General features: G+C 35.0%; 1 protein-coding gene and 1 long non-coding RNA gene across 2 annotated transcripts in view; one reads left to right on the top strand and one right to left on the bottom strand.

The window, feature by feature from the left end:
* TMEM106B (transmembrane protein 106B) lies at positions 1–24,072 on the bottom strand. The gene is made up of 8 exons (XM_059171245.1): positions 23,841–24,072; positions 19,939–20,160; positions 16,959–17,022; positions 12,269–12,428; positions 8,174–8,314; positions 7,868–7,917; positions 6,853–6,906; positions 1–5,901 (listed from the first exon to the last, which is right to left on the bottom strand). The coding sequence occupies exons 2-8, from the start codon at positions 20,156–20,158 to the stop codon at positions 5,763–5,765; spliced, it is 828 nt and encodes a 275-aa protein (XP_059027228.1). The 5' UTR covers positions 20,159–20,160; positions 23,841–24,072; the 3' UTR covers positions 1–5,762.
* The window catches only part of LOC131829441 (uncharacterized), a 48,157-nt gene continuing 47,999 nt past the window's right edge, over positions 24,051–24,208 (top strand). Inside the window, exon 1 of the long non-coding RNA XR_009352856.1 lies at positions 24,051–24,190. This is a non-coding gene — a long non-coding RNA (uncharacterized LOC131829441). The remainder of the gene's footprint in view (positions 24,191–24,208) is intronic.

The following is a 24,208-nucleotide window of genomic DNA, read 5'->3' as shown; positions in this document are numbered from 1 at the left end:
TTGACTGATACAAATTTATTTTTCATGCTAAAATGTTTACAAATTTTATTCTGTCATACACAATTACAAGAGCAACAGTTACAAGTAATTAAAAAAATAGCACTTCTATTCCTTTTACTAATATAAGCATATTTTGTTACATGAACAGCAACAATAATTACAATTACAGAACTGCTCAACTTGGAAATTTAGTGTGTTATGATGGAAGCTAACACATGATAATAGCAAAGAGTAAGTGCCCAAGCATAGTCTGTCTTTCTGTATTATTCTTTATTCCACAATTAGAATCATGGACTAGAATCTACCCGGTAATGCCATCATTCAAATATGTGACCAATCAGATCAAGTCAGCAAGCATTTTAAATCCTTCTCCAAAATCTTACTTTAGTTCTACAAAGGAAATATACAACAAAACATAAGGCATAGCTCGCTGATATTTTATGCCTAAAAAAACCATTACATAATGAAATTATGCATCTTTTGTAACTTTGCATTTGTTCCATCTCACACAATAATTAAAAGATGAATAGTACTTACTTACAGCACTTAGAATCACCTGACCACAGCTGATACAGTATCTCCCAGACTTCTAGTTTCTAAAATTCTGGGGGAGGTGGGACAATTTGAATAGTAATAGTCTACATGGTAGTAATATTACCTCTTGGCCATTGGCCCAATACTAATCCTTTTTGTTTTTTAGTATATAAAATATGCTGAAAACATTTCTCTTAAATACATTTCAATTAATGTAATTAAACAGAAGGCAACAATTTCCTTCTAGAAGAGCTATTAAGCTATGAAAAACCTTCCAAATATTTGTTAAATTAATTTATGGAATATTTTTAGGGTCAACACAGGTATTTAATTTAGAGCCTGTGCTAAACATGTGTAAAAAGAACTAAAAACATGATCACACTCATTTTTTAAAAAAATGGAAACTAACATTTTCATCCCTATAGTAATTTTATAAATATATCACTTGCTTTAATTCAAAGTAAGGATAAATTTCAAAAATCCACTGTGAAATTTACATTCTCACTAAGCACAAAAATGCACAAATATAAGTTCTAATCAGAAATTTCAGCTAAGTGAAAATTTTTACTTTGAAGTAGGTAGATCTGGGATACAGAAGTAAAATTTTTGATCGAAGCACATTACAAATATATTGTTTTCATGTAAAAATAAATTTTTTTAAAGAAATAATGTTTAACAGTTTTTTTAACCCCATCTTCTCAAACACCTATATTTTCCTTAAAATAAGTTTCAGATAAACATCTCATTTAAAATCTGATTTTATAAAAAAGAGAAATAAAATTTGATTATTCTTGGATGTATTTGAGTCAAGTAGTTGCTGCTTTCAGATATTATGACCTAAAAATCATGACACTATGATAAGTAACCTTCAGTTTGCAACCTAATACTGTGAAATTCAATTCATACTGCTTACCAATGAAGTCTGATGTATATTCGTAAATTTAAAATTTTCTCTTTTAAAAAGAAAAAAATCCTGTGTAACAGAGAAGTATGAATTTTAAAAACCTTAAAATTCATTGATAAACCATTTGTATCATACTAAAGATCTACAAAATAATAAAGTATCCTAATAGTATTTTTAAAAATACTATCAAAAACCTCAAACTCTTATATATTAAGTGAAACAACCAACATATTTTTACAAACAAAACATTTTCGAAGGCTGGAAGGAAAACATGCTAATTGTAAGAGCAATGATGTTTGGGTCAATTCCACAGGTTTTGAATCTCAAATCTGCCACTTCCAAGTTTATGCATATTTCTTAACTGCTCTAGAATTAGATCTCCTCAGATATAAAACAAGGGGGCATTGTCAGTATCTACTTTCGAGGGCGCTTCTGAGTAATAATCAGATAATGCACATAAGAAATTACTACAGTATCTGAAACAGTAACTAATAACTATTTGTTATACTGAACAGTGACTTACTTGGGTTCAAGCATCTAACAAACTATTTTATTAAATGAAATAGAATCATTATAAAGAATTATTTAAGAATTTTTTAAAAATTGGTATATAAGAGAGTTGGGGACATGCCCTGCAACAAAATACCCAGATCTGTATTGCAATAATGATACTTTTAATTGTGTTTTGGCAATCATTTTCTGTCTATTTAACCCTGTACCATATCACTTCCAAACTACAGATCTAAATTTAATTTTACTTTGTCGTGAACTCTTACAGAAAATAATTATCTCACTGGCCTAAACAAACAAAAAGGCACAGAAAAACTGCTCACAAATAAAGCCACATTTACAAGTTATGTACTATAGTAAAGATGGTTATCGAGCAATTTCAAGCAATTTTCCTGGTATCTATTTTTCACTGTTCTTTTAAATCTCACATACGTTAATCTCTACTATTTATAAATAGACTACTCCAACAACCTATCAGCTATATTGTTACTGGAATGATCAAGGAGTATAAATTTTAACAGAAGAAATCAGCTGTCAATTATGCTATACCAAAATATTGTACAAAATATTGTACAAGGGCTCATTTTTCATTAGGAATATATCAGGTACCAAGTTAAAGGTACCCAAATCTTAGACCATCCATATTATTTTGATTGTCACTATTAACTAAGTGTATGTTGTCTCTGAGTTTTAATCATACTAACCTGAGTCAACAGGGCTTCCTAGTAGACTCTTTTAAATGACAGAGCACATACATGAGAGACCGAAAAACTAGGTTTGGCCCCAATAAAACTATTTACAAAGTATGTGATCTTCCACAAGTCCCTTAACTTCTCCATGCCTCTCCTTCCTCTTCTAAAAGATGAGGATCCTAGCACAGCTTTGTTTGACTCACAGGACTAGAGAAATTATATAAAGAAAAACACATGGAAGAGCTCTAGAGAAGGGCATGTTAGATACATGCAATATCAATACCCAGGGACTTTGTTCTAATATTGGATCTGGTTAGAATGACCAGTCTATTAAAAGTGTAATTTAAGAGAAAATTATTCTTGAGAATATCAGAAAAAATATCAAAAAAAATATCAGAACATCTTTACCATATCCTTTGAATAAGATCTGAGAGCAGTTTTAAAAAATGTATTGGTTATCTACCCTATCACTATGTAAGAAAAAATTCACTAGACAGTGCTCATTCTTTCTTCCCTGTGTGTATGTTCAATGGCTACAATTCTATCTCACCTGAATGTATTTTGGTAATTTTATTAATTTAAAGCCTGTTTTGTTCCAGGCTTATTCTGATAAGTTCCTTAAAAGTCTCTGGAAGTAGTCACAGATGATCCTTTTTTTTTTCCTCTACTACTGGTTTTCATTTATTTTATATTCTAGCCTTTTCTACCTTATATTTCATGGAAACATAGGTATAATAAAGAGTTTTTAATTTAAAAAATGAAAAAAAAATACTCACAACTAAGTCACTGAAAGCAAATGTTCCCTTACTTCGTCTCCTCAGTAGACTCCATACATGCAAAGGTTACCAGAACCACAAATAATTAAAAAATACATTTAATTTACACTACATACTTTACCAAGGTTAAAAGACACAGAGCAGAAAAATAAATCAGGATTGATTTCTCAAGGAGGCATATCTGAAGGATGATTTTGAAAAAACGAATGGTGATTCTGAAGTAAATGGGACATGAGGACAAGGAGAGAACAACAGAACAGAATATGATAAAAATTTTTCAAATATTTTATGATTTTACACAGAGAGTCACTGGAATACTCTTATCTCTAGGTAGAAAGGTGACCTGAGAGATGTATAGAAAGACTCGGAAGCCCTAAGATAAATAACTGTTGGCTAAAGTCACAGGATTAGAAATTTTGAGGGAAAAGATCTAGATAATACTCATTAAAAGATGTCAAAAGACAGAGAATGAGGGAAAATGAAATGAGAATGAACTGAAAAATAACAAACAATATATGAGGGAAGTGTGCAGCTTCAAGGAGAATGAGTAGTTAAAAAACAGAAGAAAAACACATTAAGATTGGTCTGACTAGTAGGTCTATACAGATGTAATGGGGTGATTTTAATAGCAAAGATGGATGTGCTAGCAATGGACTGAGGTAAGACAAGCAGTAAAAAAAAAAAAAAAAAAAAGAAAGAAAGAAATTTGTGCGTTCCACCCATTTAAAATATTCACTCAGGAAAACATGGAGAAAATGATATGAAAGCTAAAGGGAGACCGGGAGACCTGAGTGTTTCAAGGCAAAAAGGAGGCTTCATTCGCTCTAAATAGTTAAAGTTTGTGTGTTACAGCTGAGAGAGTCCGACTGATAAAGACGTATGTTTCAGACCTAAGTTAGGCACTTTGGGGGACGGGGAACCTGACTTCTGTCACAAGGGAACAGAAAGAAATTAATCTCAAGCCACTTATTATTTATTTATTTATTTTTGGTATCACAGTCGGCCCCTACCCTCAGTGGTACTTATTTACAAGGTAATCAGAAACTTGTCAGGTGAAAAGGCAAGAAGTCCAAACGGAAAATGGTATTGAAAATATAAAACAGCAAAGTGAAAAAGTTAGTAATTTACACTTGAAAACAATTTTAAATAAAATCCAAACGAAAAACTGAAAATTTTAAAATGTAACTGCTAGAGGCATGGTATCCATGTGATATGTAAAGTTACTAAATTTTTAAAAAGGGTAATATAGGTTTTATTTTGATATTGCCACCATCATTTAATGACCAAGATTTCTTGGATAACTTCTACCAAAGACATGATTTCCTCCTTAAAACAGGCATAAAATGGATGATGGGGGTGACTTGGGTACCTAAGAGTTGTGAAAAGTGTCTCCACAATTTGTTAGCATGAAAAGCAACATTAAAAAAAAGGTGGAGCATCAAAATACTTTATTTCAAAACTACTTTATGCCTATTCCCATATGTAATTGGAACCAGACTCATATTCTATAAGTTTCTGAATTTCATTTTCCTGTTTTATTTTTAAGAGCAACTTACTCCACTTTGTACTTTATTTGACATTTATTAAAGCTGTATAAAAGCCATGCACAGTTTATTTACAGTATTGTACATTAACTATGTTTGAGGACTACACAAAAATTTCACAAAACTTACTTATATGGAAAGATATGTGAAAATGGGGCTTTAAAAAATTTTAGGTACAGAATTTTGCAATGATTATTTTGGTTTCTAGTGTTATGCAAGCACTAGCTTGAAGTAAGACTGACAGAAACGTGCAAATGAGTAGAATTTCAACAAATGAAAAACTACAAATGTTCTAGCTAAAAGCTAAAATATCTTGAAATACTACTATGTAGCAATGGAAATTTATAAAACAAACCAAAAAAAGGTTATTTTTTGAAAGTCTTTCATGAATAACAGGCTCTCAGTAATTTTCTATAAAAACATTCAGAAATAAAGTTTCTCAAATTCCGTTCATCATCAAAATTATGTTTCCAGTGGTGACTGAAGTTGTGAATTGTAAATAATTATTTACTGTCCCACATGGGAAGTCTCAATGTTATCCTTTGGGGAGAGGAGGAGAAGAAATCAACCGGCAAATTTAGATTCAAGTAAAAGATCCTGGTACAGATACCATGAACACAGAGTAGAGTATTGCAATAATGTACAAGTCCACATACTTTCAACTGTACCCCTACAATGGAAATGTAAACTTTAGGTTTGTTCAATTTAAGATCTCCTATTAGGAAGTAAGTACCTCATCCTTCAGAGTTCACGAAGATATTAATAGGGATTTCTTCTTCTCCATTGGCAGCTCTTTCAGTTTTTACTGTTGTGGCTGAAGTACATTTAGATACTCAGACTGCCCCAACTGGTAAGTTGTGTTCCTTCCACAATCAACATACTGGTACCTCTCCTGCGATATCTGTTCAGAGTGTCCAAAGTACGTTGTTGTCACAGTAACTCTAAAAAAGAAAACAACAACAATAAAACTGAAATGGGGAGAAACATCCAACAGTTACATTAAAAAAGTCTTCCAAAGTGAGAATACTTTTATATAACCAAAATTTTCTCCTGAGAGAGACTGATTAATGGTAACTTAATATTGTGGACATGAGCGTCTTGGGGACTACTTCCCCAACAGGTAACATAAATGCTGGTTTAGCCAGCCCTACTCAAATAATTATACAAAACAAATATAATGTTTCCAGGACACTTATCATTAGACAAAAATATGTAAGTTCATTTCACTTTTAAAAATAATTATATACAGGCCGCTGCATGGCTCAGTCAGTTGAGCGTCTGACTCTTGGTCTTAACTCAGGTTATGATCTCATGGTTGTGAGATCGAGCCCTCCACCCAGCTCTGTGCTCAGCACAGAGTCTGTTCAGATTCTCTCTCCCTCCTGCTCACTCACTCTCTCAATCTCAAATAAATAAAAAAATAAAATCTTAAAAAAAAAAAATCATAGTTCTCTCATCACAGGAAAATGTATTCAGATGTCAGTTAATGGCCCAAATACCAAGCCTATAGCCTACAATGTTTTAAGGACTTTGAGTAACACCAAATTTTCAAACCAGTAACAGTACTTCTGATTACTGTTGAGGATTTTTTTTTACCACAGGCAGCAGAAAATTGGATGCTGCGCTCTGCTCTCCTCTCTAATCCACCCGCTTCCACTTTCTAGCATTCCTGCAAGGTCCAGATTCACTACTTAGGGGCCATGTCATCCTTCACCTCTGAGCTCCCCACTGTCTCATTTGTCAAGTGAAATAATATTTATTCATCTCATCACACCTTTGCAGGGTTTAAAACCCAAATGAACTGATATTTGTAAAGCTGTTGTATATGCTATAAGCCAATGTTATAAATCTAAAGTTTACCAAAGAAAATCTCAAGAAAAACTGATACTTACTGCATCATGAGTACTATGTTATGCACTTTGATGGATATCAGTGTACAGAAATCACTGTTAAAAAGAAAAAACAATATGAATAAATGCAGGCTATAATAATACAAATTTAAAATCATTTAATTATGATTCCTCCCATATTAGAGCTAACAGAGATACTATAAAGAAGATATAAAGTGGCGCACTAAGTGGCTCACATGGTAAGCATCTGACTTGATTTCAGCTCAGGTCATTATCTCAGGGTCCTGGAATCGAATCCAGAGTCAGGATCCCTGCTCAGCAGGGAGTCTCTTGTCTCCCTCCCTTTCCCCCTCCATGTCCACCCCCGCTTGTGCATGTGCTCTCTAAAATCAATAAATCTAAAAAAAAGAAGATACAGCATTTATTGATCAAACATTTTCTATACGTCAAATAATGATAAATATTTTCATGACTTTTCATTCTAGAAACAGACCTGCTTTCCTACTACAGCAGTTGTAGAGTTGTTTAACACAGGCTACAAATAATTGTCACTTTTTATTCACCTTTTGAAATTGTAGTGAACAGTCTGTTACTCAGAATTCTGTTAGCCTGATTATCAAAAGATGGTAAAAATTTATCCTTTTTTTTTTAACTTAATGAGAGTCAATAATCAGACCCAAATGAAAAGCTTCAGAACTTCAAACCAACAAGAGTATTATAAAGTACTAGCACTTTCAGTTTTCCAATACTAAAAAGTCAATACATACTAAAGTGTATGAGAATACGGTTCTCAGAATAATTAGAAGGTGACATGGTATATTTGTCTTAATTCTGAAAAATCAGTAAAAAACAAAACTAGGTATATAGGTACATAATGCACATAATAAATATGATATATGTTGGCACAGGAGAACAGAAAGAGATCAGTGAGAGGCCGGGAATATTCCAAATGTGGTTTCTTGACTGCGAAGATGGCAGGTAATTCAGAAGATATCGATACACTTTATTCCTCACTTTATAATCTAATGAGAGAAGATTATTAAAAATCAAAACTTACTACATGTAACTCATTTCCTCTGCTATGACAGTAGGTACTGTATAATCAATCTGAAATGCAAAAAATGAAAGTAAGCCAATTGGAAAGAGGGGCAAAGCATCAACTATTTCAGACACCTTTCACAATTTCAAAGAGTTTAGAAATGTCTCCCTTTGCAAAGTTGCTTCTAAGACTTTCTCTTATACATGGAAGGGACACATATCAAGGTCAAGTTTTTGAGGAAATTCTCCCCTCCCTCAAGTTAATATGAGAGACAAAGTCAAGACTCATTGAACTCCTGTGAAGTATCTCATGATGGAAGCTTACTTGTTTCATATCCAGTGGGCCAATATTGGTTATGTTGTTTAAGCGTGCCTTTCCGATAACTGTTTTTGAAAACTGAACTTGTGCAGTGATGTTTTCAACTTCAACAGAATAATAGTTATTGTTTGTTATATTTAGTGTGTTCTGCAAAAGAAACAAGACAGAAAATGTATAAGCATACCAAGTATGTATTCAAAATTAATATTAAAAAGTAATTTCAAAAATTAAATAAGACTTCAGCTTTGGCCATGCTTCAGCTATTAGGAGGAAGAAAAGTATTGCCAAAAATAATATAGGACAGACATTAAATGAACTGATTATTTGGGTTTATGATGAGTGCTATATTATGCTGATAATAAACATACAATTTAAAAAAACAGGCCCAGAAAATGTACATTATAGGAATATACAAAATGAATGTTAGAAAATGTATTTGTGGCCTTAGCAAAAATTCTATAACAATAATTTTTAAATTTCATCTAAATTTTTGCTAAATGTTAATATACAGGTTATCTTTACAGACATTATCAGTAAGCTACTTCTTATTCTATTACATACAAAGATGACCATTTAAAACATTAAATAGTACTTTAAATAAATTTTGTTTAAAAAGAATTGGTATTTTAACTTGTATATAAGTAGAAATTTCCACTGGGTTCCTTTGAAGAAGAAATAGGATAGATTCAAGTCTGTTTGTTGGAAAGAAATGGAGCTACATCATTTCTATTCTTAATAAGTGGGGGAACTTTTGCAATTCTAATTCACAACTATTATCTCAAATTATTTTAGAAAACAGCCAATGAAGAAAAAAATGTTAAGTCAAGAAACAACAGATAAAAAATAAAACATCTGAAACAGTCATCATGAAAGAATATCTACAGGAACTAAATGATAAATATTTGTAAGGCAGATTGTAATGGTTACCACCTATACAAAGAGTCCTTACAAACTAAAAAGACAAAGCCTTAAGAAAAAAAAATAATAAAGCAAACAAGAGCAAAGCATATTGAAGAAATAAATCAAAACAGTACAAATATAAATGATGAGAAATCATTTAGAAATTACTTAGAAATTCTCAAATTCATTTAGAGTTGGGAAAAAGTTGTTTTAGTACAAAAGGAATATTGTTTTATATTCATTAAACTAGTAAAACCTGTAGCAAGCAACAAATCCTATTGCTGGCAGGGATATGAGCAAAAGGGTCTATTTTTACATTCCTGGAAAACATGTGAAGTCTTGCAGCCATTCTGCTAAGAAATCTAGCAACAGCCATTAATATAAAAATAATGTATATCCTGTGACCTAGCAATCGTACTTGAGCATTTATCCTAAAGAAATAAAAACACTGGATGTTAATGACAACAGTGGCAAAAACAAACAAACAAAAAAAGACTGAAAATAAACTAAATGACCGGCTATAAAAATAATGACTGAATAGTACTAAAGCATTACATGGACTATTATGCAGCCCATTAAAAAGAATGGATTAACTCTAAGCCAGAAAATTAGGAGAGATTTCTACAAGGAATTAACAAGTGAGAAAACCAAGATGCATAAAATATGTACATATGAAAATAAGTATTAAGAAAAGCTAAATGTGGGCTTATAAATTAATATGAACATGGAGAAAGATGGAGAATGGCAATTATGGGGTAAGTGAAAAAGAGAGAAACAGTCTCAGTAAAAAAGGATAAAAAGAGAATATGCTAGCAATCAGTGATTTTTATGAGCACATTTATTTATTAATCTAGTTATATGGAGAATTAAAATTCCATAATGTAGTAGAAATAACCTTTATCTAAATATATAAAAGTTTCATCTACTTAGCTCTTAATACCCATGTCAATTTAACTTCTAGACACTATAGAAAAGGGACTGTTTATTTGAAGTCAATGGACCTTCTGATACAGGCCGAAGAATGGGATGCAGAAAAATCATGGACTCCTTTGTACATGCAAATAACGTTGGTATGTGTCTTTCTCTGAAGTGCCCATAGCTATTAAAGGGATCAATAATGAAAAACTGATTGACAACAAAAATACAAGAATTAGAAAAAGATGTATTGAGCATTAGAATTACAAAGAAACATTAAGACAGACCAAAAAAAAGACAAAGTTTGGTACATTTCAGACATTTTGTTGCTGAAAGCAGTGAGAATCCACTTAATCTGTAAGTCAAGAGACCACAATCATTAGCTTTTAAGTAATGATGATTTATTATCAAAAACCTTAAAATGATCTGTGATCTTTAGTTAGCAAATTTGTATTTAGGAATCTATCCTATAGCAATAACCTAAAATGGAAACAAAGTTTAAGTACAAAGATGTTTTCTGAGTATTAGTAATAGCAAAATTAAACATCTATTAAGAAATGGTTGAGTAAATGGCAATACAGCCATATAGAAGACCATGAGGGCCCTTAACATGGGAAAATTTAGTGAGCTCTCAAGGTAAAATATCCGCGTGTATATGAAAATATCCTGCTACATTTATAAATGTATATGTGTATACAAATGTATATATGCATTATTAGCAAATATATGTATATATTAATAGGTCTAGGTAGCAGAAGTAAAAAGACATCAAGGGTGTCAAATGTATAATGGTAACATATTCATAAGCAGAAAGACAAATATTACTGTAACAGAGAAAGTAGTAAGACTGTCTATTTCTCATTTTAAGAAACAAAAGTAATATTATATAATTCTGTTTTCCAAAATACTGACAGAGAACCTATGAAAAACTCAACCTTTTATCTCACAGTTTTCCAGTCAAACTTAATGTTTATCTAATATGATAATGCTATTTCTTATTTAATGTTCTGTCTTTCTCAGTTAAATGTATCTCAAAAAAGTGGGAATTCCTGAATAATTACTGAAGTATGATATTTACATCTTAATGCACTGATATATAAAAGGGAATATCACATGACTTTTATTATACATTTATAATATTTGATACTAAAACAAGTTCTGGAGATTGGCCAAGAAAATCTGGCCACTTTTAAAAAACTGTACACAAAGAAAAATACATTCCTCATTCCAAATGGCTGTTAAAATGAGAAAATACTCAACAGTAATTCTCTAGTCATATGAAATTGACTTACAATTAGCACTGTGTTGTTTTATGTACATGTTTTTTCCACAGATACTTTTTTTTTTAAAAAGCCCTTAATCTGATTAACAACTTTTGGTGCTAAGCAATGAGAATAAATGGACCCATGGAAGTTCTTTCTTTCCTTCAATTAATGAGTAATTTCACTTTAACATACCATTTCTCTACACTCCTGTCCCTCCAAACCTCTCCCCTCAACTACAACTAGCTTTATCTCTACCTCCACCTCACGCATACAGTACCACCTCTGCAAAGAAAACCAACTAAAGTCCAGTATCACTCTTCCAAACAAACCACTGCCACACAGATGCACTCTGAGGCCTGAACCCAAACATAATTGCTAATGGCATAACCAATACATGTTCCTTTTTAATAATTCAGTGGTTTGCAAACCATGCTTCTTTTCAAACAAATATTAACATATAAACAGGTAGACCTTCTCTGAGGTTTTTTTGTTTCCTGTTTTCAGGAGTGGGAAGGCTGTAGAGTATTAAAAACGAGTGTCCAGGAAAACACTGCAGATATTTTCCCACATACTAATTTATAAGAGAAATCAGTCTCTTGTACTTTAAACGCCATAAAGGAATAGTCTGTTAAAATGGCAAAAACTGTATTTCACCAAATATAAGGAAAAGAAAATGGTACATTTGTCACATTTATAGAATCAACTATTTTAACATTTTGCTAGGAATTAGTTGGAGTCAAATGTTGAAAAGTAAACAGATTGTAAATGTTTTTCTTTTTTTTTGTCAGCAACTGTTTGTTTTACCATCTTAAAGGCAACTCCAAATGCTAAATAATTCTGTATATACAATTGCCAGTAATTATTATTTGCCATTTTCAGCAGAACCAGAAATGATAGAGGATCAAAAGCAGACATACAGAAAGCAAACTGACCAGTGTCACATTTAATATTCTCTAAAGGGACAAAGGTGTATATCATAAAGGAATGCAGTCAAATATTTTTAATGTGAATTTGTACTTACCGTGATATTTAAATATACTGTACGCTTTTGAACATCATAACTGACGTATGCTGATTTTACGCCAATGTATTTCACGTCAATAGAGCGAGGGAAAAGGAAAAACACAGCCAATCCAGAAAGGAGCAGACAGACAAACACAGAAGCCATCACATACAGCTTTCTGAAAAGAAAAATGAGTATTGAAATACATATGCATCAAAAATTACATAATGAAACATTCAGAGAAGGTATGTTCAACGTCAATTTTTCCTGTTACACTAGCAGGAAAAGATGTATAATTTTACCAACCTTTTACATTATAAAAGTATTTAGTTGGGTTGGATCTGGTCTATTACGTGTTGAAATGTTCTCCTTAAAAGATGTATGTTCCTTTTTGGAGACAGGGATTTCAGGGTTACTGCACATACAACATTTACTGTGTTTCCTAAACCAGGCTGCACAGTGGAACTGGGGGAAAAGCTGGGGAACTTTATAAAAATATGGATTTCAAGACTCCCTTCTAAATTCACTAAAGCAGAATTTTCACATGTGGGTTTTGCCATTATATAATTCCCTGAAGTGACTGCTCATCAGAACCCGTGAAGCCCTTAAAAACATAATGACATAACCACATGCCTCATCAATCTCATGAAGTCTCACTAAGACTTTGAGTCTCATCCCAAAGTATTTATGTACTCAGATTTAAAAATATTGTTTACATTAATCAACTCTGCTTTGATGATGTCGTTAAACTGTTTCTTGAAAATCAGAAAAGGGGATAATAGTATGTAGATATAAGAAAAGAAAAAATAAACTTTCCATGCTTTTCTACTCTTCTAACTGCCCTTGAAATGTAGTTCTTCTATCTCTCCCTCTTTATTTCCAATCTCCAGAGACAAAAATTGCCTCTATCTTCAAGTTTACCCTCAAAACTAGGGTTTCAAAATACAAATTTTCCTTGTTTCTCCACCAAGTAACTCTCAGTTCAAAGCCCACAGCACCTTTCTTTCTTTCTTTCTAGGTCTGTGGAAATAATTTGAGTACTCCACACAATTCCCTATGAATTATGAGATTTTCCACAAAGACTGGTGGAAACTATCCCTGGCCTCATGTGGGCTCTGAGAACTGTCCCCTTTGCTCTGTTTTGTGTGGTTCTTTCTTCAGCCTCCAGTACTTTCCTCACATATTATACACTGATCAGTACTCAGTGAAACACTCAAGGAGTACCCAGTATAGCTCTCTACCCTCCTACACCTACCCAGTGTAGCTCTCCACCCTACTCTGACCTACTAACTCCAGTCTTGGACTCCTAGATCACCAATACCATGCATCTCCTCAGTTTAGGGGGAATGCTAAGCTCTGCCTGGATTCTTTCCATTGTGCTGCGCTCTGGTATCTTTTCCTAGACAGTAAGGTGGTATAATCCCAGGGCTTACCTCATTTGTTTTCCCTTTCTCTGTTACCACTGTCCTTGTACTGCCTGATGTCCACTATCTAGAAATATTATTTCACTTTATCTGTCCAGTTTTTTAGCTGTTTTAGATGGAAGAATGTATCTAGTCCCTGTGATGATCCCATCTTGCTTGGAAGAGAAAAATCAAATTTATTTGATTTTGTACTTTTACCCCTTAGTTTTTATGCTAAGGATCTTATCCCTAATGGCATTAGTAAACACTTACTTACCTGGCTTTACGTGTAAGTTTCAAAATTATACTAACATTACTCCTAACAATGCAGCTTTTGAGTGCAGTTCAAACTTTTGTTGTCATCTTTGTCATTTAGAACACATCTTACTAGACACTGACAGTCAAAATGAAAATATTTTCAAGTCACTTAAAGTTATTCTTTCACCTGTACTTATGCCACCAACTAGATATAGTCAGAATCATTAGAATCATTTGTTTCAGTTTGTTTCAAATTTTAGGAATTTTTTTTTTTTTTACTTCGGATTTTATCTTTTAAGTTCTATTTTTTAAAAACGTACTTCTAAACCCCAAATATAAATACATATACATACACATGATCATCTCACTTGCTTACTATTCCCTCTTCCAAGTTCCCTCCCAAACTCTGAGAGTAATCATTTTATTAGTCTTTGGTTTATCAATCCACTGTTTCTCCCTCCTTCTCTGTATGCACGTGTGTTTTCAGATAAAAATGTACTCTGGATATCAACTCTAGTAAAATACAGAGTTCTTCCTCATTTCATTTTATCACATATAGACTTAGCATAACTTATTCTACCAGAACCTTATCACTGGCTATTTACATTATTTCTAGTCCTCTGCAATTACAGACACTGGCACAGTGAGTAACTTACATAAAAGCCGCTTACTATATTTGACAATTATCCTTAGAAAAAAATTTTCAAAGGAGAATTCCTGAGCCAAAAGGTAAATGCGTATGTAATTTTCCTAGATAACAACAAATTCCTCTTCACTAACAAGTTATGAGTATGCCAAACAATTCACTGTCAAAATTTGGAGTTCTGCCTAATCTGACAGATAAGAAATGGTATTTCACTATTGTTTTAATCTGTTTTTCTCTTATGAGCAAGATTGAACATCTTCTCACATGTTTAAAGGAACTCTATTTCTCTTTTCTGGACTACTCGTTCATGGTATCTGTGGTAAGGTGCAGACATCACTTCCCAGTTTGCCATTTGTATTCTGGCTTCATTTAAGGTTTTGTTTTCATCTTGTAAAAGTTAATCTAGGTTTTTTCAAATTAATCTTTTCTGTCTCACTGGATTCTGAATCCTACGTAAAGTTTTTCCATCCAGAGATTATAGAGGACTTAAGCCTAATTTCTTGAACATTCATAACCATCTACTATATGTTTTATAATAAAGGGTCAGAACAACCTTTTTAAAATCTTGTTTATTTTTTTTTCAATGAATATTTAAATAGGCTGCTCTACTGGTTACTTATTTGGAGTACTGTGGGTAAGAAGCAGGCCAATCTGATTTTCTATCCCTTATAAATTAATTGATCCTTCTGTCTGGGGTCTTTCAAAGGGTTTTTCTGTTTTGTTTTGTTTTGTTTTGCTTTTTACATTTGAAGTCCGGATATAATGTTTTGAAGATCATGGCATGTCTTTTCAATATGTAGGTCTATGTCTTGTTTCACTTGAGGAAGTGGTTTTTGTTTTTTTTTTTTTTAATTTGTTAGAGAAAGAGAGCATAAGCCTGGGGAGTGGCAGGCAGAAGGAGAAGCAGGCTTCCTGCTGAGCAAGGAGCCTCATGTGGGACTCCACCCCAGCACCCTGGAATCAAGACCCAGGCAGATGTTGAATCAACTGAGCAACCCAGGCATCCCCAGGAAGTGTTCTTGAACTGAATGTTTAGTATTTGTTCAGTTTGATTCCTTTGATTTTTCTTCAGGAGCTTCAATTATATGAGTGTTCAATCTTTGCTTATGGTTACCTTACTTTTCATTAATTTGTGTGTGTGTTTTCATTTCCTCCTTTGTAACTTCTCTTCCCTTTGCTATACTTTTCATGGTATCTATTTCCAATTGTTCTTCCGGTCTTGTCTCCATTTCTGAAATTAATATTTCCTAATTCTTTCAGAGGTTCACGTCCTCATGTTATTTAGTCATCTCATTTCTGAGCTTTTCAATTTCTGACTCCTGCATTTCATAGCTTCTACAGTTCGAATTTCTTTAAGAACATTTATAATATTGTTAGTTTTCATGTTTTTCTGATATGCTTCTATGATCTATTAGCATTTTCACTTTAACACTATCTTTGTATGATGCTTCACTGCAATACTTGTTTGTTGCTCATCTTTAAATGAAATGTTTTTGTACTTTTAATAGAAGCTTCCATTTTAGGCGATGAGAATGAGCCAGGGTGGCCTTCCTAGCTTCACTGCTCAAAACTCCATCTTCTATTAAAATACAAAATTAACTGTTTTCTTTCTTTTCTTTTCTTTTTTTTTTGTAAGATGGCCTATATGTATATATACTTCTATAGTTCTGAGATTCTTTCTCCAGTTTTTGAAACTTTTCTTCCGTTTTCCCTATTCTTTCCCTGTACAAAATGGATTCAGTCCCTCACAGGCTTTTCCTTAGGACATGTCTGTCCTACTACAATAGCTTTTGGTGAGTTTTCTTAAGGTCTTTGAGGATCAAGATGGTCTAGTTCCTTCTGATCATAAGGGCCCTTAGTGGATCTCTCTCTGACCTTTTGTGCACTTTCTCCAAGGTGCAGCACACCAAGAGTCCTCCCATTTTCCAGGTTATCCAGAAGTATCTGCTGGAAGTGTTCTGAGTGGGATCTTTTGCTTTTGGGACTTGCATATCAGAACATTTGCTTTGTCTCAGAACTCTGAGGACCTTTAGCAGTTCTTTTTGTTTCCCTTCACAAATTCCACACAGCTGCTAACATGTTTTGATCCTTGCTCCATTTTTAATCTGGGGTGAGTAGGAGAACCTTAACACCCATTTTTAATAAAAATGTTTGTTTCCTACTGCTTTTCTAGGTTTGTCTGTTTTAGTAAATAGATTTGAGAAGATTGAGACACTATGCCACTTTGAAGGCCTTATCCCAATCAGAAATCCTTCTTCTTTTAAATGACGTGAAGCATCGATGGCATAATTTAAGAACCTGATAACGTTTTTCATTTTAATAGTTAACCTAGAGTGATTATATGTAATTTGAAAAGCAGAAAAATACCCCCCAAATTTGCTATTTTCTTATCATCACTTACGTCCTTCTTGGCCTTAATCTCTGATCGCTATATGGAATCAGTGCCACCAGCTGGTTTTCTTGCCCTAAAAGTAAAAATAGGTTTAGAAATTTATTAATATGATTAATTAAAATCTAGTGGCTTTCTATCCAAGTCTGGTTTAGAAGGACCAGAATACCATCTAGCTCTCATCTCTCTGATAAACTGCTCAAAATTTTCAAAAATTATCTAATAGACACTAAATTCCAAAACAAATAATGTATTTTTCATAGCTTGATATCTATTTATGAATACAAATAATACAAAGAATGAGAAAGAGTAATGACTTTACTGAAAAAGATCTCAAGAGGCTCAGCTTTCAGGAGATCTGAATGTACCAAAACTTCTTCCACTTCTATTTCCTGCTTAGATTCTGATTTGGTTACCTGGGTAAGAGCAAAAGAACTATCTGCTACCTCTGTGTCCTGAAATCCTTTGCCCTATACTCCTTGAAAACCAAAATCAATACATAACACGTCTCATGCTTCAAAAGCCCATACAAAATGAGGCTTCCACAACTCAGGTCACACATCTTGGGTTAGGCTATATCCATATACTTTAATGGATACATAGATCTTTAATAAACCAATTCTGCAATCTTATCAGAACTTGACTTTTTGTATTAACTCTTAAAGCGCTACAGTCAAATTCTCTTTTAAAGCTTCCTATAATGTTTCCATTATTCCTCCCTGCCCCTTCTACAAGTCTCCACTCATTTACACTACCTCCCCACGCCCACAAGTAAATATATGTTATGTATGTATGTCTCTCTCTGTATGTACATGTATCCTGTCTTATTTGACGGTATTCATTTGACTAAACTATAATCCTGCTTATTAAAAGCAACCTTTTAGTTACCATGCTGATACAGCTAAATGTGGATACATAAAAACATGCAACTATGCTCACTGGCCTCGTTTCAATCACTAATCTCAAGTGGCCTTTCAAGATGTCAACCATCATACAATTTTCCTAGTTCACACTCTCAATCTGACTCTCCAAAACCACAACTTTATAACTTCAACTCTCGCTTCAAATCTCCAATACCTTCTTCTCTATCCTCACTCTTAGCTCATGATGGGGCAAACAGGAAAAAACTTCCACAAGCTCCCACTACCACATCCACTCACCTTACCTGTTTCTGTGTCCATATACTCTACTTCCCTACTACAAAGCCTAAACTGCAGATGCTCCCCTATGAGAGCAGCCCCCTACACTTGTGAACTACATCTAATAATTCCCCCATCTCCTACATTGTTTTTTTTCTCTATGGATTATTTTCATCAGCATACATTTATTCACTCTATCTTAAAAAAAAAAAATCCCTTTCCTGACCTCACAGTGCCCTCCAGCTACCGTCTTTCTTCTTCCTTATATATACAGTAAAACTCCTCAAAATACCTATTTTCTCACTATGTAACTTAACTCCTCCTATACTCTCTTGATCCCACTCTGTACATGCTATACATGCTTATGCAACTCACCACGCTGTTCTTTTAAAAGTCTCCATTGGTCTCCATGTACATCACCAAATCCAATGGTCAGTTCTCAGTCCTTACATTACCTGATCTGTTGGTAGCATCCAACAGGACCTTACTCTCTCCTACTAGGTGCACTTTCTACATTCATTTCCAGGACACCAGAGACCAAAATTTCCTCCTTCTACTATAGCTGTTTTTCATTGTCTTTGCTAAGTCTTTCTCAAATCACTGACTTTGAAATGTCCCAGTGCCCCCAGGTTTGGCACTAGGGTATCTTTTTTTTTTTTTTCTATTCACACTGATAAGCTTGGTGCTCTCATCCAACTCAGCTTCAAGTAACCACCTGTATTCGGATGACTCCAGCTGAGGGCTTGCACCTGAATTCCAGACACTTACTGTAACTACTTATTAAACATATCCACCTAGATGCCAAATACGCATCCCAAAACTTTTATCTCTAAAACAGAGTTCTTGATCTCTCACCAGAAGACACACACAAACCTGTTCTCCATCCTAATAAATAGCTACTCCATTCTTCCAGCTGTTCAGACAAAAATACTTCCAGGGTCATCCTGATTTCCTACTAACCACAATCCATTTCCAGGCTGCTAAAAAAAGCCTATAGGCTGTACCTTAAAAATATATCCAGATTGCTAAAATAGTCCTTTTTTCCCTCCTCTGAGCCAGAGGCACTAATCTTTTTGCCTAAAAAAATCCTTTCATTCTCTGAAAAGATAATACCATCACATTCAAAGCCCAACTCATAAACTTCCCTAACCTAAGGCATTTTTTTAAAGAAACTGGTATAAACTGATCTGTCTTCCCTTGTCACTTTGTCCTTCCACTTTCTGCAGAAATACCTATCAACTTCAACCGGTAAATAAGAATAACACAATAACACAATGTATTTGTATTATTTCTATTGTTTCCACTTCTACTGAAGTCTGTCTAGCCTACAAACTGCACATGAAGATTATTCCCTTCTGAATTTCCCTATGATATGCCACAAACTGATTTTCCCCCCTCCTAAGAATAACTAACTAACTAACTGGGCCATGACTAGCTTCTTACTATTCTTTAGATAATGAATTAAAAATATTAGGTCACCAAATTACTGAAATTGTTCCCAAAACCCAACATATGATTACCACCTCTACTGATTCCCAATAGGTCTAAAAAATTTCAGTCAAGACATATTGCATATCTGCTATTGCAGGTGGGAAAGGAAAAAGTACTAGAGGTAGACTGGTGGTTTTCATTACTGCTTTAGGAACCTTAAGATGTTTCTGGTCTTTTTTTCTAAATGTTTAGATTTACTTCTTTGTATCTCTTTAACTGAAGATAACTAATATACAGTTTTCACTTCAATTCTAAAAGACTTCGGAAACACAGAGGGTTGTGCTTAGATCTATGGGTTTTATATTATTTGTGTGAATGCCTGGAATTACTCTTTAAAAGGAAAACAACACAGTAACACATACCCCTAGGAATTCTTCCTGTTCCTTGACAAGTGGGACAAGTGACACTATCTCTTCCTGTAAATTCCACATACGGAAACTGAGAGACATCTCCACCTCTTCCATCTTCATTATGGACTTCATTATTAAGCAGTCCATTCCTCATGTTTTCAGTTGATGTGACTCCATCATAAGCATCTTCTTTATTTGAATGCAAAGGCAAATGTGAAAAAGACTTTCCCATGTCTAAAGAAAAAGAAGAATCTTACAGTAAATTTCAGGAAAAAAGTATACTCAAGAACATTATGAGATTTTTATAACAACCTAATTTTATGAGATTTTAAAATATGAGATTTTATAACAACCTAATTAATATAGAGCAAACTTCACAGGAATATTCAAATTACTTTCTGATTAGAATTATATTTAATCAAAGTAATATCTGAAACAAGGGATCCAAAAGTCCAAAGTGTTTTTCTTTTCTTTTTTTTTCTTTTCTTTTTTTTTAAGATTTTATTTATTTATTTGACAGCAAAAGAGAGATCACAAGTAGGCAGAGAGGCAAGCAGGGGGTTAGGGGAAGCAGGCCCCCAGCTGAGTAGAGAGCCCAATAAGGGACTGGATCCCAAGACCCTGAGATCATAACCTGAGCTGAAGGCAGAGGCTTAACCCACTGAAGCACTCAGGCACCCACCTCCAAAGTGTTTTTCTAATAAAATATTATAAATGATATATCAGACTTGTGATGAGAATAGGCTTTCAAACATTAAAATTTTACAAGTCTATACTTTTTTAGGGCTCTCTGAAAATAAAGTGGGCTTCGCTTTTCTTAGAATAAGACAAAAACATAAAACAAAAACATATTCTATCTTTAAACCAATTAGTGCTAAAGCTAAAGTTGGTTTAGGCAAATTATGATTACTTATTATATGTATCACCAGGCAAGTTCGAAGCCTTCAATTACCTCCCATTAAACCTCAGTCTGTACTTTCTAATTGATTAAATTCTTCTTTCCAGCTTATCTCTAAAACGCAGGCCAAAGAAACTGAGGGCAAAGCATCCCATAAAGGGAGGCAAACAAGCCCCTCAAGCAGTAAGGGGCCAGCAGGACTGATGCCAAGACAATGGTGGATCTGACCTTTACCACCCACTTGCATGTACCCATCCAGTTTCGTCTCCAAAGTATTTTCTGCACTTTGGAGACAGTATTTTGAGAACTCAGTCCCCCGTCTTCCCCATGTTGGCCTCACTGAAATAAATTCCTTTCTTATTTCACCACCACCCCTTTCTCTGCTTTTGGATTTTTGTCAGTGGTGAGTGGCTGAACCTGGTCTGTTTGGGACTCCTGGAGCCAGGTTTCCTTGGGCCTAACCCCTGGTTACAAGTTCAAAGTAAGTTTCAGTCTGTTAAAATTCATGCCCCTTTGTGATAAATAAAATCCACAATTCTTCTCATTCTCACATTTCTAGCCTTAACATTTAAAACATAAACAACGCAAAAACCAAATCCTGCATTTTTTTCATTCAATAGTTGGCACACTTAAAATTATGAAATTAATATTCAAAGATATTTAATAATTCACCAATACAAAACAGTAAAACTTAGTACATTAATTTCCAAAATTTTAGTATGATGCTATCAAAAATAACATGGGTAAAATTTAAATTTATATTTAATATAAATTTAAAAACAAGTAAGAATAGGTAGTAGTAGTACCTATAAATATCATACCTATAGCAAAATAACCTCTGCAGGGAGGTAATGCAATAGCACTGCAGTTGAGTCATACAATTTTAGATTTTTTTTTAAAGATTTTATTTATTTATTGGACAGAGAGAGATCACAAGTACGCAGAGAGGCAGGCAGAGAGAGAAAGAGAGAGAGAGAAGGGAAGCAGGCTCCCTGCTGAGCAGAGAGCCCAATGCGGGGCTCGATCCCAGAACCCTGGGATCATGACCTGTGAAGAAGGCAGACACTTTAACCCACAGAGCCACCCAGGAGCCCGGAGTCATACAATTTTAAGGATGAAAAAGAACTTAAAAGTCATATAATCCAACCTGCTGATATTGTGAGGGAAAATGAATAAAACATTTAAACATTTTTAAAAACATTTCTTCTCTTCCTAAATTAGACCGTCTATCTTTTATCAGTTCCTAAAAATGGATTATTATATAGACATTCATACAAAGAGATGAGCATTTCTTTTAAAAATTCTAACTGAGGGACGCCTGGGTGGCTCAGGTGGTTAAGCTTCTACCTTCTGCTCAGGTCATGATCCTAGGACCCTAGGATCCAGTGAGTTCCGAGTTCCACATGGGGCTCCCTGCTCTGTGGGGAGCCTGTTGTTTCCCCTACTTGTGCACTCGCTCACTCTCTGACAAATAAAATCTTTTAAAAATTAAAAAACAAAAACAAACCAAAAAAAAAAAAAAAAAAAAACCCTCAATGGGGTGCCTGGGTGGCTCGGGTTATGATCCCACCATCCTGGGATCAAGCCCAGCATCAAGCTCTCTGCTGGGGGGGAGAGGAGGAGCGGCTGCTCCCCTTCCCCCTACTTATGATCTCTCTCTCTCTCTCTCTGTGTCAAATAAATAAATAATCTTCTAAAAATTTAGAAATTCTCAGTGATTTGAGTAAGGAAAACTGACAACAATTCAAGTCATACTGGAGTACCAAAAAAAGTTCACTTTTTAATACTGGCATGCCATCCAAGTGTTGGGGATCATTCAAACATAGTGTAAACAGGAGAATAAAAAAATTATACAACTAGCAGACAAATATAAAAGTGTAGAATGGTGAAGATGCTTATTTTCACAATTTTATTATTAAAAATCTCCATATACATTGTACATGTTAAATTTAAAAACAAATGAGCTTGTAACTTTTGCAAATGCATTATCTTCTCTTGGTTTGTCTAATGACATTAAGTCCAAGCCAAACCAACACATGCCAGTCACAGGTGGTTCAGGGGTGAATTAACATCACTCTCCCCACACAGTGACCTATGTGAAGTATCAGTTGGACAGGGACTGAGCGCCTCAGCAGTGTGGCCACAGAAGCATCCTTTCTGGGATCTCAGTTAACACACAAGGGTAAAATGCATCCCACTAGAATGCTTTGGTGGGGAGATGAGGGGAGACACAAGGCAAGATCAAGTGTCTCTCAGTCTGGGCCTGTCTTCTATGTGTATCTAACAGATGTCTTGATGAGTCTGCCTTTAACAGGTGTTTCAGCAAGACTGACTAGCACCAGACTTCGTCAGATACCCCCCACCCTCCCTACCGGATTTTCCTCACAGTGTAGAAATATTTAGCCACTTCTATTCCTGGACACTCGCTGGTTTGTTTATCATTAGGTGCTAAACCCCCTTCTCTTCCCTGTATTCAATGTTTTTATCATAATTTCCCACTGAAAACCCAACATGGATCTAAGACAGCAAGAAGAGATGAAAAAGAAAAAAGAAAAAAAAGTACAGCACTCCATCCAATTTAAATGGGTCACTATCTTCTGTGATAACGAAGAAAGCCAGCACCATTCCTAAGCTACATAAACAAGACTGGGTACACAGCCTACTCTGTAAAGGTTAAAGATAAGATCAAGGGAACCGTGCGAGAAAACTCAAGAAAAGCAAAACCTGGGGCCACCTGGCTGTACAAGGTGTGGGCGCCTGGATCAACCTTATGCTCTGGGCTTGGGCCAAAGCCTAAAGCCCCGTCGGCAAGAGGCTGGACCCCGGTAGGAGGTGACACAACAACCAACAACGCCATCAGCCAACCCTGAGCGCCTCCTCGGTGCCCGAACTGGCCCAGCTCCCCTGCGGCCTCTCCGCCCGTAACTCCCCGTCCCTCTCCGCTCTTTCCAAGGCGCCGCCGCACAGTTCCACTCCAAAATATGGACCGAGGGGCTGCGCGTCCGGGGTCGCTCACCAACACTCGGGTCGCTGCGCAGTCCCGAGCTGCTCCGGAGCCCACAGGCCCGAGGACAGGGTCACGGGGTCTGCCGTCCGGATCGCGGGGGTTGGAGCGACAGGCCTACAAGCGCCGGGGCACCGCGGATTTGGGGCGGGGGAGGGGCGGCAGGACGACAGCATCAGCTGAGGCCAAGCGCTGCTGCAACCTGCGTCCGCACCTGCGCAGAGCGCTGTCGTAGGAAGTGAGTGACCTAGGAGCGTGCACTACGCATGCGTCCTCCCTCGGCTCGGCTAAATCCCGGAAGCGCAGCGGCTGTGACTGTGCACTCTCCGGGTTTTGTTACCTAGGTCTTTCAAGACTTAAAGGTAAAAGTCTAGCCCTGG

Source organism: Mustela lutreola, chromosome 4, assembly GCF_030435805.1.
Source record: "Mustela lutreola isolate mMusLut2 chromosome 4, mMusLut2.pri, whole genome shotgun sequence".
NCBI lineage: Eukaryota > Metazoa > Chordata > Mammalia > Carnivora > Mustelidae > Mustela > Mustela lutreola.
This window is presented reverse-complemented; position numbering and strand designations above follow the sequence as displayed.

Bases quoted from the DNA above. Each gene is read 5' to 3' on its own strand.
- TMEM106B (XM_059171245.1), bottom strand. From the start codon at position 20,158: ATGGGAAAGTCTTTTTCACATTTGCCTTTGCATTCAAATAAAGAAGAT. The intron at 8,315-12,268 runs GTAAGTACAAAT...TTTCTTTTGCAG, and splicing joins CAGTATATTTAAATATCACG to AACACACTAAATATAACAAA. The intron at 6,907-7,867 runs GTAAGTTTTGAT...TCTTTTTAACAG, and splicing joins GAGGAAATGAGTTACATGTA to TGATTTCTGTACACTGATAT.